The 16848-nt window shown below is 50.0% G+C and overlaps 2 protein-coding genes across 3 annotated transcripts in view; both read left to right on the top strand.

Annotated features, from left to right (window-relative positions):
• The first annotated feature begins 718 nt into the window (after positions 1 to 718).
• On the top strand, positions 719 to 12874 carry LOC125955310 (GTP cyclohydrolase 1). Of its 2 annotated transcripts, none has more exons than XM_049686422.1 (5): positions 719 to 1084; positions 8578 to 8787; positions 11230 to 11395; positions 11460 to 11576; positions 11640 to 12874. In XM_049686422.1, the coding sequence occupies exons 1-5, from the start codon at positions 838 to 840 to the stop codon at positions 11767 to 11769; spliced, it is 870 nt and encodes a 289-aa protein (XP_049542379.1). In that variant the 5' UTR covers positions 719 to 837; the 3' UTR covers positions 11770 to 12874. The 2 variants fall into 2 exon arrangements, with proteins under 2 accessions (XP_049542379.1, XP_049542378.1); XM_049686421.1 differs by lacking the exon at positions 719 to 1084 and adding an exon at positions 5540 to 6399.
• A 2501-nt stretch (positions 12875 to 15375) lies between these two features.
• The window catches only part of LOC125955302 (fringe glycosyltransferase), a 106811-nt gene continuing 105338 nt past the window's right edge, over positions 15376 to 16848 (top strand). The window contains exon 1 of the mRNA XM_049686403.1: positions 15376 to 16211. Coding sequence (XP_049542360.1) covers positions 15996 to 16211 — 216 coding nt within the window. The 5' untranslated portion in view covers positions 15376 to 15995. The remainder of the gene's footprint in view (positions 16212 to 16848) is intronic.

Below are 16848 nucleotides of genomic sequence, written 5' to 3'. Positions count from 1 at the left end.
TCTAAGGACCTGGCACAAACCGACACAAGATGACCCTGAAGTCAACGACACCGGTGGCTCGACCAGGAGGCGACACTTCTGATTGACAACCGCCCCGGGGAAGGTGTGTGTTACTAAGTCACCCCGCCTCACCTCTAACACCCAGACACCCTGTGTGAGTGTGTGTGCGCGCGTTATCAACATCTCTGCTGGCTGCGTGATCTGTGATCGTGGCTATCGTTGGTGTAGGTCATCGTGAAGCCAACCACGAGTGAGAAACGTGGAAGGTGGTGGTGGTGATGGTGGTTGGGGTTTGTGCGAAATCGAGCGGTCTTCGCGAAACACCTGATCGCGGATCCGGTTCGGCACCGGAACAGCACCTTTGTGGCACGATGGAAGGGGGTGGCGTACAGCGAACGAAGTGGCGCGCCAGTGGTGTGTGAGTAGGACGGTACGACAAACGGACAATCGCGATCCTGTTCTGCGTTCGTCGGGCAATCGATCGCAAAGCTTGCCGACGACGCCTGTGCCTTGGTTGCCTTTCGAGTCGGTCAAGTAGTTCCAAGCCGTCCGTCGCCGCGAACAGTTGTTCTCGCTCGCTGTTTCGCCCGTCGAAGTCGCTGACGAGTGATTGTTACGCCGAGCTCCATACGCGCCGGCTCTGTATGTGTGTGTGTGTGTGTCAGCTGAAGTGGATCCTGTACCCCATTTTGCCCATCCCCTTGTTCTCTTGTTGGATTCTTCCTCTTTTGAGCTGGCCTAAAGGTGTCGTCAGTGATCGCAGGTCGTGAAGTGCGCAGAGTGATCAATAGAGAGAGAGATAGAGGAAGGAAAAACCCTCGATAAAACGCCCAAACGATGAAGGATTTCGCGGTCAACGGTGGTCTGCACTTGAGCAACGGCAACGGCATCAGCCACTCGGATGCACCGGAAGGCGCCACACCGAATGGCGTAAACGGAACGTATGCGAATGGTAGCGCGAACGGTACCAGCACCAGCCAGGCGCTCGTCTCGGTCTCGAACGGTATTGCCAAAAAGCAATCCGCCAAATGTACCTGTAGCACCGGTTTGGCTGGCAAATCGAGTGACACGAACAACAATCAGGGTAAGTCCGCATCGACGACGTCGACGTTACACTCTTCTAGATGATGTAACTGATACCGGACCCGGGGAGACCGGTAGCACTGACACTCGGCGAAAGGAATGTCAGGGAATTGGACATGGCTACTGCTGCCATTCGCTTCGATCAGCTGTTCCGTGTGCAACTACTCTTAGAAGCAATTGCAATATCAACCTTCTGCTGCTTTATTCATAAGCCACAGCACAGCCGACGACGCATGATACTCCGGACGCGAATGTCATGCCAGGCAATTAAATCAGTCGCTAGTAACTCCGGCAACAGTGCCTTGGAGTTAGGCCCCCCGGAACCACCTACCAGGGGAACCTTTGTTCAATTATTACAATAATGCAAAATGCATTCCGATTGCTTTGTGCGCTGCCGGACAATAATTAACCCCGGGGGGACGGGAGGACGGGAACGGGAGTCGCACTGCCCGGAGTTCCATTTGGCGAGCGAGCATACCTTGCACGCCGAGATGGAGAGAGACCAAGAGACGCTTGCCGAGTAGGCTGCGACATAAAGGGAAACAGAAACAGCTGCTGCTGCCTCGAATTCTGATGCCCGCAGAGGACGATCCTCGGCGACGATTGTGTGTGTGTGTGTGTGTGTGTGCGTGTGTGCCTTGGCGATGGCTTGGTTTGGTGTGACGGGTGACATAAGAAAAACCTCCTTTTTGAACCGGTCGAAGGCGGTAGCGAAGGTAGCGAGAGTGAGAAACTTGTTCCGCACGAGCAACAAGCACCGAGCCTGCCTGCCTGCCGGAAGTCTGGCGTGCGGCTTGTGAGGCTTGACCTTGGCCTGGTTTCGATGACACTTGCCGCTATGCATGCGCCCGCCAGCCAGCCAGCCAGCCAGCCAGCTAGCCTACTGCGGTTCTAGGTTTTGATTGGCGCGAGGCGAAGAGGGGACGACGCCAAAAGTGGAACGATTTTCACTTCGCGGCGAATGGAGCAGCACCGCGTTCTTGAGGTGAGCCACCCGTGGCTAGCGAGCTTGCGGTGTGCGTGCTTAATGACTCATAAATTGGCTTGATGCGAATTCGTTCTTTGGCAGATAGCAGTGACTAGAATGCCTGACGTGTCTGTGTGCGTCTCACTGGACACTGGTGGTAACTGGTTATTAGGTGCCTGCGTCCATGGAACGTAAATTACGCAATCCGAGCTGTGAGTCATTAAACCATTCCACCGACACGCTCGTGGTTGAGGGAATTTTATCAACAAAAATCCCCTATCCGTCTCATCCGGAGCAACCCGATCTGATACTGTCAAGTGGAATGGCATCATCGAATGAAATCCAAGAGAGTGTTCTGGTGCGACAGATCTGGTCGTCGTCGTCATCGTTACCATGGATACGACCGGTACAGTCCCCTGTTGCTGTCTGTTTCATCATTTTCCAAGTCAACGTTGTATAAACTATAGCAGAGAGAAAGAGAGAAAGCGAGAGCGAAGGCAAAACAGCGCAAAAAGTCATGAATAACCGAGAACCATTTCCAAAAACCCGAGAGTGCCAGAGTGACCATCATGTAACGTATAAAAGGGGAGCAAGCAATAGACGATGCTGGTGGCGTTGGTTTGATTCCGATATGCGCATAACTCACATCTCAACTCTCTCGTGGGCACTCGACAGACATGGTTGGCGGTCGGTGGTTTGGAGAAGTAGCTGGCACTTCCGTCGATTGAAGAAGGTCCTTCGTTCGACAAAGGAACATCAATCGAAGGTTTACACTGCGGTACCTTCAGTATCGCTTCCTGTGGCCATGGCCACATCAACCACCATTTCCGACAATGTTCCACCGTGTTCAACAAGTTCGCAACCTCCGGACCGACGAAACTTGATTGCATTAAAGCATCAAAACATCATTCTACCTAATTTCATGCAATTCTCTACGGAATCCCCGCCAGGAATGCTCAGAGCCATCCTTCCTTGTCTCTGGCTGGTCGGATCGGATTCTTTTCGAATCGTAAATCGGATCGCTAGAAATGTGCCGGATGGAGGAGTAGAAAAGCTGCGGGATTGGGAGAAGTGGTGGCACGTGATTCATGATGCCGAGTGGGAGACATGGAGCCTTATCTCATGGGAATTCATGAGTGGGTGGCTTTTGAAAGGGATTTTAGATGCTCGGGCACAGATTTCTCTCTCTCGCTCTGTGTATCTGTCTGTCCGGTTGTCTGTCTGTCTCTTCCTGCTCCGTGTCCTTTGATCCGGGTAGGATATCGATTGAAGCATCCAGAGAATGCGTTGCTGAGTGGAGTACATCGGACGGACGGATCTCGTTTCGTAAAGAATGAGATACAGTTCAAGTTATTCGTGGGATTATATTTTATGCTACCGCCTTCCTTTGTTGCTAGTGAGAGTGTAGGAAGGATTTGATTCACATTTCCAGTGTTCCTTCCTCTTCTCAATAGTGCTGGTTTCGGTTGTTATGGTGTAGAGAGTTTTTTTTCGGAGTAAAGAAAACGAATATCGTCATTTATAAAGTTTACAGGAGCGGAATTTGATTTTTTCGCAAATACATCTTCCTCCTATTTGACTCTCCTTAATTTTACACTCAAACATGAACCACTTTCTTCTAGTGTTTGCGACATTTGACCAGCAAAGCTACTACAATGCATCATCAAATCCTAAATTCGCCAAATTCAATTGAATTTTAACAGTGCTTTGCTAAAATCCACTTCAAATTTCGCTTCTGCCAAAGTGAACTAAAACTCAATAATCAACCTGACTCAACCGAAGCTGCAACTGCCCCTCACCACCTTCAGCGAAGTCAGCAACAGCGGTGGCAACCCTCAACTTCGGCGTGTCAAGCGAAAGAACCTTGAATTCACCGGATTTCAAGAAGCCGAGAGGAGAGGCGAAAAAAAACGAATAATAAAACGACTCCACTTCACTTTCAAACCAAAGGCAGTGCCCCTCGTCGGAGGGAGGCAGTAGGAGCCTTGTCGCGGACCGCAACCGTTCGCATCACCTCGCTAAGCCTAGATCCGCCCGTGTACGTCGATCTCGATGAATCCAAAAAAAACGAAGAAAAAAAATTAAAAGAAACAACATAGTAGACGCCTCTGTACGAGTAGACGCGCGCGCATTCTGCCTTCGGGCGACCGTCGCCATGGCAGTCAGTTTTATAATGACTGATGTTAATCCTGATGCGGTGCTGTGCGGTGCGCATCCCACCGCAGCACCACCTCTCAGTAAGCTATGCTTCGCCGAAACCCGAACGCCGTCCACGAGCTGGTAGCGTGTAAGTTGCTCACAATCCTCACTCTACGGGGGAACCTTCTGATGACAGGCGGGAGGTGAAGAGGAGGGTAACCAGCGGAGATTATCGGTGATTGCTGTCACCCCCCCCCCTCCGCCACCATGCTGTGGCCCCTAAAAGTTGCCGCTCTGTCACCATCTGTCATGCAGTGGCAAGAGCGACCGGCCGGTTCCGTTGCGCCTTCCTGCCTAATTGTCACTTTAATGGCGTCCATGGCGGCCGCGTTTACCCTGGACGACGCCACTCAACAGGTGGCTGTTGCGGTAATTTTTCGAAACAATCACGCTGTCGAGGCGTTTGAGGGTTGTCCAGCAAACTGAGAGAGAGTGAGAGACAAACACACGCGAGCGAATAGATAGAGAAAGAGAGGAAGAACACGCCGACTAAGAAGTAAGTCTAAAGAACGCCCTGAGGCCACAACACATTCAACAGGTTGTTTATGTATGCTCTCGTTCGTTGGGTGTACGTTCAAGGTGCTCTACTACTTGTTGCATAGAATCATTTGCTCTAATCACTACTAACTACGGTCCGTCCGCAAGGTACTTCTACTTAAATTTATCCTTAAAACGCAGAACGAAACGATGACGATTGTTACTTAAAGGAATGTTCTAAGTATCAGCACACTGTGTCCTTAATGTGCGCCAGCATTGTGAGCGCCTATGGCGAGGTCCTTGGGTTCTAGGTTGCCGGTGCCAGACACAAATTCTGGTTCTACCGAAGCCACTCAACGCGTCGTAAAGGCCTGAAGAGGCCCACTCTAAAAGCCTTTCACACGGCTCACAAGTCCTGTTTCGTTGGGGCGAGCGCACTCCACTTCAACCTGCACCCGCCATCATTTGTCATCAACACAGCTGCCGCCCGTTGCCACCCCACCGCGGTACTCACCAACCGGTAAAGCTCGCGCTTCACGCATCATTATCATCGCCATCGGCGGAGGACTCAGCAAAGCAAGGCAGTGCCTTTTTGGGGGGGCTGCGAGACGGCGAAGTGCGGAGGAGCGCCTGCAGCCAAACCGTGGCGCCCGGTGGCGGTGGCGTCGACAAACACGACGACGCCGACGACGACGACGACGACGATGATGACTATGCGGGCCTGTTGCTTCGGTTGCGAGTCGAGGTCTCGCTAGTTGCCTTTCGACAGCGTTCAGAATCGGGTCGATTACTCCGTACTACTGCTGGCCGAGGCATTTGCGTTTAGTATACGGTCGGCTAGTGTCGAACGTCGAGCTTGTTGTGTGTGTGTTTGTGTGTTTTTGTTAGTTCTGTCCTCCAAGAACTCTCGGGCATCTCGTACTTTGTTCAAGGCAAGGCCGACATTGTGTTCTAGTTCCTTTCACTCCTCGCAATCGGCCCTGTTGCCCCGTTTTTGTGTTTGGAGTTGAACCATTGAATGTCCTACGGGAGTGCATCATCATCGTGCGGAGCGCTAGCAGCAGCGTATCGTGGTGTGAGACAGCTTGGTAGGTGGCTTAGTGAGCTGACGCTGCTGCTGCTCACGACGAAGACAACGACCACCAGCGGCAATTGATCTCGCCATCGGCATCATCGTCGCACCGACGACTCCTGGTTACCGTCGCCATCGCAACCGAACCGCAACCACACCAGCATGAGCAGCAAGTTCGAGATCTCGGACGATGCAGACGAGCTGAATCAGGAGATTGACGATACCAACTTTCCGACGCGCTCCAACTCGATCAGCTTCAGCGTGGCCAACGGAAATGGTTCGACCGGAAGCCTCAACAACGGTTACGGACCGTTTGCTAACCGGCGCCGTTCGAGCAGTATCCGTCGCACGGAAAGCGAGATGACGGAGGAGGGTGAGAACGGCGAAGGAGGGCCCGAAAATGGTGGCCTCTCACATCACCAGCAGCAGCAGCAGCAGCAACAACAGGATGCAGCGATGACCCTGGACCGTAACAACGAAAACGGTGAAAATGGTAGTGGAACCACCAACACTGCCAATGGTAGTAGTAGTAGTAGTGTCATTGCGCCCGGTGGCTTAAACCGTGCCCGACCGACACCGATCCGTACGACCAGTTTGTCAGGTGAGATGACCACCAGCGCCTACGCACGCCAGCAGAGCGGCGTCTTCACACCGCCGCTGCACACCCCGAGAGCCACGATGACGCCAGCAGGCAGGTAGCAATGCCGGTCGCGACCGTGCAGTCCTTCTTGTGCTGCTGCTGCTGCTGCTGATGCTACGGTCGCTGACCGACAGTTTGATGCTGCCAATCGCTTTTTATGGCGTCTGCATGGTTGTCAATTTTGGTTGTCAATTTTTTTGTTTCTTTCCATTTTTCTGTTTTTGCTAATCTGCCTTTATTTCGCCATTTTCTGTTTGCGTTTCGCGATCGGGCGCGATCAACCCGTTCACCAATACGCTTTAGATCGCTTTCGGTGTTCGGTGCTCTCGAGGGGAACACAAAGAACGTTTCCCAGGGAAACCATCACCGATCCGAGAAGGCTTCCACTTATCTTCTGACAAATGATTCGCGCCGCATTATCGGGCTACTAGCTGTCAAAACAATGCTGGGCAGCTGCATGAATTAATTAAAGGCGGCGCAATATTGGTGGGGCCGCTCTACAGAACGGTAGCCCACACGGCGAAGGCCAACCACGCAGTACCTGGTGAATGTTGCCGGACAGCCGGAAGCGGACGACATGGCAGCGACCTGCTGCTTTGAAGGTCTTTGGGACAGGTTTCGTTGGGTTTCGTTCTCTGCAGTACTTGGCAGAACACGATCAACACGATCTAAATACCTCGTTCGCAAACAAAGTATGCTCGAGGTGTTTGTAGCACAAACAACGCGAAAAAAACAACATCGGGAGTCACCGCAACTCGTCCAGTCATGCTGAATCAAACGGCTGAAGCTGAGGAAAGATTACCGCAAAACACAATCCCAGCATCTCTCGGCCATAGCCCAGCCCCAGACAGCGATGGTTGTTTGTTGCTCACAGATTAATCGCCATTAATTGATGCCTGATAAGTGTCGAGAGTAACAGCTTGCCGGTTGGCTGGCTGGCTGGCTGGCTGGCTGGCTGGCGTCACATAGTAACAGCGCATGCCGACGTCACACTGTGCCGATAGTGTGTCCGTGTCTCGTTGGCGAGATGAATTAACAGCACACAAATCTAATAATGAAAGCGAAGCGTCTTCCATGTTTGATAAGCTTATTGCTTTTGTAACCGTGTTCACTCGGCGCAGGGTGTTGATGTTATTTCGCCACCGAGCCATTTAGGGGTTGATCAACACACGGCATCATCCATCCAGGATGTCGCACGCCGTTGGTGTTCGCTTTATGGCATAAATGGTGCGGAATAATATTTACATTCAATAATGCTCAACTCACTCGCCAGGGCCTCAAAATTGTTTCGAATTGTTCGCGCACAATTTATGGTGTTAACGCGGCCATTCCACGCCATCGGATAAGAGGTTAATGGTTGCCATCGGCATGTGACACCTGTTTGCGAACGATTATGATAATGTTTCCGATACGTTGTATCTACCGCCGGCGCCGCCGGCCCAGGGATCCCCGAGCGCTGCGTTGGTGTTGGCGAGGGGGTTAAATATGCATAACATGTAAACATACTGACCGGCCTGTCTGTAGAGGGTGCACTCACCACCACCACGCAACGGTCATCAGATGTAATGCAAATACTCCTTTACCAGGCAGGGCGCAAATGGAGGAGGAGAAGAAGAGGGAAAGAGGATTACTACGGGGATTTTCATTTAACCACAGAGCACCTGAGTGCCCACCCCTGGACGCCACCTGGCCAGAATGGTTGGAAATTCCCGTCCATTTGCATGCAAATACCGCCGTGGTTGTCGGTGTCGCCAACGACTACTACACGATGGGGAGCCTGGGGCTTCAGTGATGATGATGACGATGATGATGAATAATTTATCACGGAAACCGGTTTCGAACAAAATGACGCTCTAACGTGGTGCTCTGTATCGCGGGAAGGAACGCAACGAGGATATGGGCAAGTGGCCATTCGATAATCCCAGATGCACCATGCTGTGGGTGGTGTGGTTGCTTACACCCAATGCTGCGTTGGTGCACACAATCACTGTACATTTGATTATCGCGTGTTTTCGTTTCTGTAACTCAGAAAAAGGATATCATAATAGGGCATGGAATGTGTGCTTTCGCTGTCTAGTGTTTCAAACCGTGTGCTGATACGATACGTTGTCTAATTGCATGTTTCTACGCGCTCTCTAGGACACGAAAAATGTACCTTCCACCACGACCTGGAGCTCGACCACAAACCATCGACGCGCGAGGACCTGCTGCCGCTGATGTCAAAGTCGTACCGCATGCTGCTCTCGAGCCTCGGAGAAGATCCGGAGCGCCAGGGGCTGCTGAAGACGCCGGAGCGTGCTGCCAAGGCGATGCTGTTCTTCACCAAGGGCTACGACCAGAGTTTGGAAGGTAAGTTAAAGGTTCGGTTGTAGTGCCGTTAATTAGATTTACAGAACCCCAAAAACCACCCTCTTCCCATGTGACTTGCGACTTAGTAGCCTATAGGTTGCTATGCTTTCGCTGGTTATAATTAAACTGCCTGCACTAGTATCATAAATTTTGACGGCACCAGCAGGCGGTGACGTTTAATAATAGAGACCCACCTTTTAACTGGTAGCTATTCTTGCTCTTTGTGTTTCGATTGCCACTTTCCATGATGGCTTCATTGGCACACTAAGATCTATGAAGACCATGATTACTTGGATCGATTTTCTCTTGAATCTACTCTCAGAGACGCGGTGTGGCTTCGCAATCAAAGCAACCTTACTCGGTAACGCAGAATGAATTTGCCGAGGGAAGTTCCTTCTTCCTTCTGATACGAAGCAGTGCTAAAGACAATGTACCAGCATCCTTTCAGAGATTGCTAAGTGCCTTGTCAATAATCTAGCCATTCGACAACTGAACATCGCTCCGCTTGTTGGTTTATCCCATCAGACGAATGATTACTTCATCATCGCTATTCAGAGGAACGTCTTTAAAGGACCATTTTATGGAGGTGATACGGATTTGATGGATTTTACCCACAAGTTTTCTTTTCTTTCAAAAATGGATCATCAACCTGTTACTGTCTTCCATAAACTCACACTTTATGACCTGCCTTATCGCGAATATTTTTCATTATGTTAACGACCTCGAGGCGGTAACCGATTCTGTATGCACACAAAACTTATGCTTGAAACCAACGCCCTCCCTCGAGCGAAACGTGCAACAAACACTAGCCCGCCGTGGTACTAGAGCAAAAAAGTGATACCACCAGTTGGCGACGACAACTAAACTAACATTTCATATTTATTATTCACTTAAAACCATTTCGTTGCCATGGTGACAATGGCAGACAAGCGGACGCGGAGTTCTCCCGTGGGTCGTTGTATGTACACTGCTACACCTACCCCAGTGATGCTGCTAGTCTGTCATGTGCAAATGAAATTAAATCTGTATTCGCTTGCCGGCAGCCATTTGCTTGCTTACGGCTGCTTGTGCTGACTGGAGTTTCCGTCTGCTCTGTTGTATCCGAAGGTGCTTAGGTACCACTGGAGAAAAAGAAGAAGAAGGGAAAGGAAGGAAGAACGATTGTTTGGTACCGTACCAGCTGTTTCCTTGTCAGCGTTTGTGTGTTTTGTTTGCTTGCTCAATTGGTGGCTTGTGTTGGAGCCACGGCACTAGAATATGCAGTCATAGGCACTAGTTTCCACTTCCAGCCACTATCTTCACTTTAGGAAATTAAATTTAAAGGGGTATCTGATTCAGGATGATTTATCTTTTTACGAAGGTACTTTTCTTTGTTCTAACTCTAAAAAAAGTAGAATTCAAGGTTGATCTTGTTCACAACAATAATTGAAACCAAGTTATTGGAGAGATGTTCAAATTTAATAGTAAAACCAGAACTCTATTCTTCCATCAATTCAAAGTGGCTTTCTGTTCCGGAGCATTCCCAAAACCCCCTTCAACAAGGACGATGTAAGAGGAAACACTCCTTCCCACAACCTCACGGCATGAAACAGGTCATCGGACGTAAACGTGCTCTGGAGATGCTGGAAATACCCATTTCGCGACCCTCCTAACTCGGTCGAAATGAACCAGCACGCGCTTGAAACGTGCCCAACTGGCTCCGATTCGCACTTCGCATGACCCGCACAAAACGATAGAACCCTCCACGAACTGAGAGTGATATGGAGAGAGAGAGAGAGAGGGAGAGAGGAAGGAGCAAAAACTTGTTACACACTTCCTTCGTTCTCGGATCCAGGACGGTCCGGGTTTTTTTTATCGCACCCCCACGCCTAGTGCTCCTTGATTCCCATTCAACGTGCTACTAACCTAGCAGTCATTGAGTTTTTTCCAGTTTTCCAGTCACACTCAACGCAACGTAACTCTCGCGCCACTTCTTAATGTGATACCCAATGTCGTGTGACGTGGATGAGAAATCGAAAAACGGTTCACTTCAGCACCCTCAGCACTTGCCGAGGTGTAGGGTGAGGAGTTGCCTTTAATTTCCTTCTCTTTCCGTTCCCTTTCGACCTTTCGCACGCTTCTGCACGAACGTCCTAGTTCTGTGATTTGAAGTCAAGCTATTCCATCCATCCCGGTCCCATCCTGGCTGGATGGAGAAAGGTCCTTGAATCGGATCGAAACCATGCTCGTTCGCACGTTTGATTCGATTCGCCGATTGGAATGGAATGAATGTAAGCGCGAGGATGTATTGAAGAGAATCCATGGATACCTTCCGATGGCTTCTTGAGTAAACATTTGTGTTCTGGGATTCTTTTGCTTCCTGAGTTCTGCGTCTGCCGTCTTGAGCTCTTCAATCGCCGGTGCTTGTTGCGTTTCACTCAAATGTCCTTCATCTCTTTGCAGAGGCCCTTAATGGAGCCGTCTTCGACGAGGACCACGACGAGATGGTGGTGGTGAAGGACATCGAAATGTTCTCCATGTGTGAGCACCATCTCGTGCCGTTCTATGGCAAGGTTTCGATCGGTTACTTGCCCTGCAAGAAAATCCTTGGCTTGAGCAAGCTGGCCAGGTAAGAGTACCAGACTGTCGCAGCATATCCTCTCGTTTCTAATCTTATCGACTGTCTTTCCTAGAATTGTCGAAATCTTTTCGCGTCGGCTTCAGGTGCAGGAGCGATTGACGAAGCAGATTGCGGTAGCCGTCACCCAAGCCGTCCAACCGGCAGGAGTGGCCGTCATTATCGAAGGAGTGTAAGTACTATGAGCTGAACTAGGAAGTACTCCAGCTAACAACGCATTGCTTTATGATTGCAGGCACATGTGCATGGTGATGCGTGGCGTCCAGAAGATCAACAGCAAAACGGTCACCTCGACCATGCTGGGTGTCTTCCGGGATGATCCGAAGACACGCGAAGAGTTCCTCACGCTCTGCAACAACAAGTGAGCCCGATGTACCCTGCATCACTCTCCAGTCGGCACCGGCGGTCGCGAATCCACCGAGGCCCTGTGGAAGCGCACCGATGAACGCGGGTCGCTGGAGAACGATGCTTCCGGGGTAACTGGGAAGGAGTATTACATTGCCTAGGTCAAACGGTGCGCGATGTTACGTGCGTGTTTGTCCTTGTTCAACTTATTTAGGGAAAAAAGCTGGATTGCCAGGCCGGACCTTGGTCCACACTTTACACAGATATACTCGATTTTGAGCTGCCAATCGAAATTTTTAGAAAATCCTTTATTTGTTGGTTTTTAAACAGAGTGAGAAATAGTGAGACAGTGTGTGTTTGGCATGCTGGAATACGTTGGAACGGGGAATCCTGCGGATTCGTTCCGTTCTTCCGGCAGTTGAAACAGTGAGACCACGTAGTGGAGGAGATGAGATGGTTTGATTCCGGGTTGTCTGTGCCAAGAGACCGAAGGTTATGCACTACAATCGTTGGCAACCGTGAACAATATATCTACAAATATCGATGTTTACAAAGGTTATATATATACATTTACAGAAGTAGTAGGAAGTGAGATACTCAAGTAGACAAGTCTGCGTCTATTGCATAAACACCTAATGATGATTGTCTATGCGAAACTGTTGTTTTTTATGGTATTTGCCACGCGAAAAGGGTCCAATATTCTATATCCACCAGGGCAGGAAGGAGCTCCAAACAATCACACAATCACATCATACTTTACGCAACCAAACTGGGGGCTCCGATTGATAAAAATCTTTACTGTTGTTCGTTATCGTTGGCACCATTGCCACAAACTCACTGTTGATCATGGTAACAATACAAATGATGATAATAATAATAATAAACATGAGAATGATTAAAGGGAACGCCAAGAAACAGAATGGAGGAAGGGATTGTTGTTTTAGAGTCCTTTTGTTGCCCCATGGCTCTTACGCATGGGGACTATCTGTAACCATCAACGAAGCTGAGGAACAGGAGGTGCTGAGGAGGAGATCGAGGATCAAAATCAAGTTGTTATGTCTAGCGGGGAGCGCTCCGTGCATACATAGTGCATACCTATATGTTTAGCAATAAATGTGAACGTGCAAGCAATCGGTGTGTTCTGTGTTGTTATTTGTATTTATTATACAGCTAGCTGATAAAGTTTTTCCCTTAGGCGTTTTATGTGGAGCTTTAATGCATTAAAATGAATTACAATACACAAAAATCCCTACATTTTATCTCACCTGAATATGTCCCTCGCTTGGAAGAATACCTACGACAGATATTCGGATTCAATGGTTTTTGCAGAGACGGAGCATGATGATTCAGAGGCGTATTTACTATACGCATGGTGGTCGTCATTTTTTTTTAGTGCTTTTAAGAGAGAAGTAAGGAATCATTTGGTCCTCTTGCAGATCGCAGTTTTGAAAGGAAGACGTTTTCTTGGGAATCCTTAAAGGGTCCTGAGAACGAATAACGAAGAATCCTCCTAAAAGTATCGCAACCTTTATAATGATCCTAAAAGTATGCAATGTATCACAATGAACGAAAAGCGTTGTGGCAGCTCGTCAAAAACGAATTTCGAACGAAAAATCGTCATAATCATCATCAAAACGAAAAAAACATACTTTAATAAGTAAATTAGAGTTTTTATAGGCTCCTCAAAAACACAACAACAATATAAATAACGAAAACCAAAATAAAAAGCTAAAAATCCAATTGGAATGAGATTTTGCGCTAAAAATTGGGATAGTTGTGTACAAATCAGACATTTACAAACTTTTAACTTATTGCTTAACAACCAGTAAGACAGTTAAATATCATGGTGAAGCTAATTGCTAAGCCTTCGTTAAATTTGTCTCAAACATCTATTAACCGGTTGTTCAACAGTAGCATGTTTCTATCTCCTATGAGCCAATAATTACTACAACAGCAGATCTTTTTGTGGAACTAACTTGACAAATGAAATCGTTCGGAATCGTACCTGTTCGGAAACGATTTCTTTTTTCAAATCCATTGCATGTTCTATGATTATCGTGCAAAAACCAAAAAAAGGCGCTTTCGTTTCGCCGTCTCGATCGCGATCCCATTTCGATCAGCGTGTGCGCAAGCGAGCGCGTGTCTGTGCGCACGGATACGGATGCGGAGCGAAAGAATCCTGTCCCGCTGCAGGCTACGAAACGGAACAACGCAACGCCAGCACCACACCACAAACGGACAGTAACATTGGTCTGGCTCCTTCTCCTCCTTGTCCTCCTGCTCGAGCATAACAATCATCACCGAACCACCACCACCACCACCATCGGTACCGATCGTCCCTTTGGCGTGTGCGCAAGCGTGTTTTCACCACGATAAGCACCGGGGGCGGCGGTGGCCGGGACCATGCCGTGATATCGGATTAAAAGTCGATCCGCGCGAAGGCCCCTTCCGAGAGCTCCAGCTGTTGCCGTCGATCGCACCGTGGAGGTGGTCGTTTTCCAATCACTCGCCGTACACGCCACGCCACCCATTGGCCTAGGGCTACGAGAAAGGGGGTCCCATGGAGCACGTGCTCGTGCTTGATCCGCGGATTCGCGTCCGGTCAATAAAATGGGGTGTAATGAGAGCTGGCCAATTGCCGGCCAGCGATCCGGGCGGGGTTGGTTGGCCGGGCACGGCACGGCACGGCTGTCTGCCGCGTGCCTAGCGGGCGACATTTCATTCGGAATAAGTGAGGAAAAGAGGGAGGTAGGTTGGTTTCGATTTACACGGGACCCGGGCCATGAGTGATTACGCGGCAGGAGGGGCAGTGAGTGAGTGAGTTGGCCAATTGAATGTTCCGGTATGTTCGCGGAAATGTTGAAATGAACAACGATCAGTGCATTTTGATCCGATGTTGATATCCCTTGGATCCGTTTTTCGATTTGAGATACATTAAGCCATGATGCCGTTTAGCAATCGATTAACATCAGCAACCCCGGGGCCGAGTTTGAAACCAGGTTCCGAAATTAAAATTTATGCCAACCGATCATGCGATCTCCAGATGCAGCTCGAAAGCGATAAAGGGCGCACGAGGGAGGGGGTCACAGATAACGTGCAAAATTAAAACAACCCTCAGCGTAAATCCCTCCGCACAAAAGGGTGCAGCATAAACCCCCCGTTCTAATGCATGCAGCACACGCGATCAACAGCTTCCAACGACCACACCAACACAATCACCACAAAGAAGCCGAAGATCACCCGATCAGCGCGTCGTATAGACCGCGTTCGAAAGTGTGCGTGCATGCCGGCTTTATTTATGCTGCCCGGAATTATGTTTTCAAACGAACGGCGCTCTCTCGCGCATGCGCGCGCTCTCTCTCTCATTCTTGGTGTCTGGAACCACTTGCTGCTCCTTCTGCTCCGGATTTTAAATCCGTCGCGCAGCCGGTGGTTGCGGCGCGCATGCTGGTGGCCGGTGGCCAACCCCTTTACGCTGATAATGCAAGATCGTTCTCGCGGGTGCGCGCGCCCGCACTCTCGCTCTCTCAGTGAGGAGCAGCATAAATGGTCAACGAGAACTGTTCAGGGCGATACTGGAACCGAAAGGGGACCTTCGAGCGTTGAGCTTGGATCGTGGCTCGCGAGTTTTCGTTTTGCTTTGGCCGTGAGAGGTTCGTCGCGTGCGCGCGGTTCCGTCACCGGTTTTTCGCTCCAACTACGACGACGACGACGAGGATCGTTAAACGTACGCGCGCGCGTCCGTGTTTTGTGTCTTTCAGATTGTGCTCCATTCTTTTGTTATTCTCGAAAATCGTGAATCCGTTTTGTGACAAGTCGAAGGAAGTGTATCCTTCCAAGATACGCACACCAACGAGTGTTGATACGGTGTGTAGTATACGTGAGATTGTGATAAGGTGACCGAAACAGGGTACAAAACGAAGGTGTAATTAAAAGCAAGCAGCAAGTGTACGAATCGATCTAGTGGCCATTGGCACGCGGCATACGCGATTCCGTTGCGGTTATCTTCCGTGTTTTCTTTTTCTCCGGTGTTTGACTTCGTTCGTTGGTTTCGCCGATCGCTGTCCGGTCGCGGTACGCGGTGGCCATCGTCCTGGATCCGCACGTGAGCAAAGTTGCCGCCAGCGCCACGGCTTCGGCCACCGGTGCCACCGTCAAGATTGGAGGAGCGGCACAAGATGCCCACACTGCCGCTGTCCCTGGAGTGCTGGACGACGGGCAGCAGCTAGAGCAGGCGTGGGCTTCCATGCGGTGCCTTCGGAAAAAGATGACCCTCCTCTATACGGCCAGCTACCGGTACCGGCGGGCACTGCAGACGATGGCCGCGGGTCTCTTCCTCATCTACATCACGCTCGTCCTCTACCAGAGCGTTTGTGGCGGTGCGTACTCCGGTTGCTCCGATGGAAGCGATGGACTGGCCGTCGATACGACGCCACCGGTTACCGGTGGCAGTGTGCAACAGGTGAGTGTGTCCCCCCCCCCCCCCTCCGGGTCACCAGATAGAAGACCACGCGTAACGGGAAAAACTAATAGACGAGGACGCCGATTTGGACTCATTAATTATCGAAAATCAACGAAGCCAGCGGCATCTATTCCGGATTCCGGTGGCGCTTTATCGTCTGCCAGGCCAGGCCCATGGAAATCTGGATCGACAAACAGATGAGAGCAACGTTAAAATGTAAATTTGCTCCAACGATGTCGCTGCTTCGCCCGACCGATATCTCTTCAACCAACCGATAATCGCGATCATCGCAAGGTGTACGGTGTTATCAAAACTGTCAAGCCCGCGGTGGACGTGAGATCCGACGTGAAAATAGCTAGACGGCATTTTGATTTATTCAACCACTTTCGCCTCTCCGCTTCCTCGCTACCTCTCGATCCCTCTCGATCGGCTGCAGAACATTTAAATAATGTTATCGCACGGCAAACTCTGCGCATGCTTGCATGGGTGTTATGCTGCACGATGATCACACAACCATCGGCAATCGTTTTTTCTGGTGATGGTGATGCTATCGTGGCGTGATTACGGTTGAAGGCCGTGGCTAGATTCACCTTCAAACGATCTTTCTCATCCGCATTAGCAATCGATTCGGTGTGAT

This window comes from Anopheles darlingi, chromosome 3 (assembly GCF_943734745.1).
Source record: "Anopheles darlingi chromosome 3, idAnoDarlMG_H_01, whole genome shotgun sequence".
Classification (NCBI taxonomy): Eukaryota; Metazoa; Arthropoda; class Insecta; order Diptera; family Culicidae; genus Anopheles; species Anopheles darlingi.
This window is presented reverse-complemented; position numbering and strand designations above follow the sequence as displayed.

Bases quoted from the DNA above. Each gene is read 5' to 3' on its own strand.
- LOC125955310 (XM_049686421.1), top strand. From the start codon at position 5,961: ATGAGCAGCAAGTTCGAGATCTCGGACGATGCAGACGAGCTGAATCAG. The intron at 6,400-8,577 runs GTGAGATGACCA...CGCGCTCTCTAG, and splicing joins CCGTACGACCAGTTTGTCAG to GACACGAAAAATGTACCTTC. The intron at 8,788-11,229 runs GTAAGTTAAAGG...ATCTCTTTGCAG, and splicing joins CTACGACCAGAGTTTGGAAG to AGGCCCTTAATGGAGCCGTC.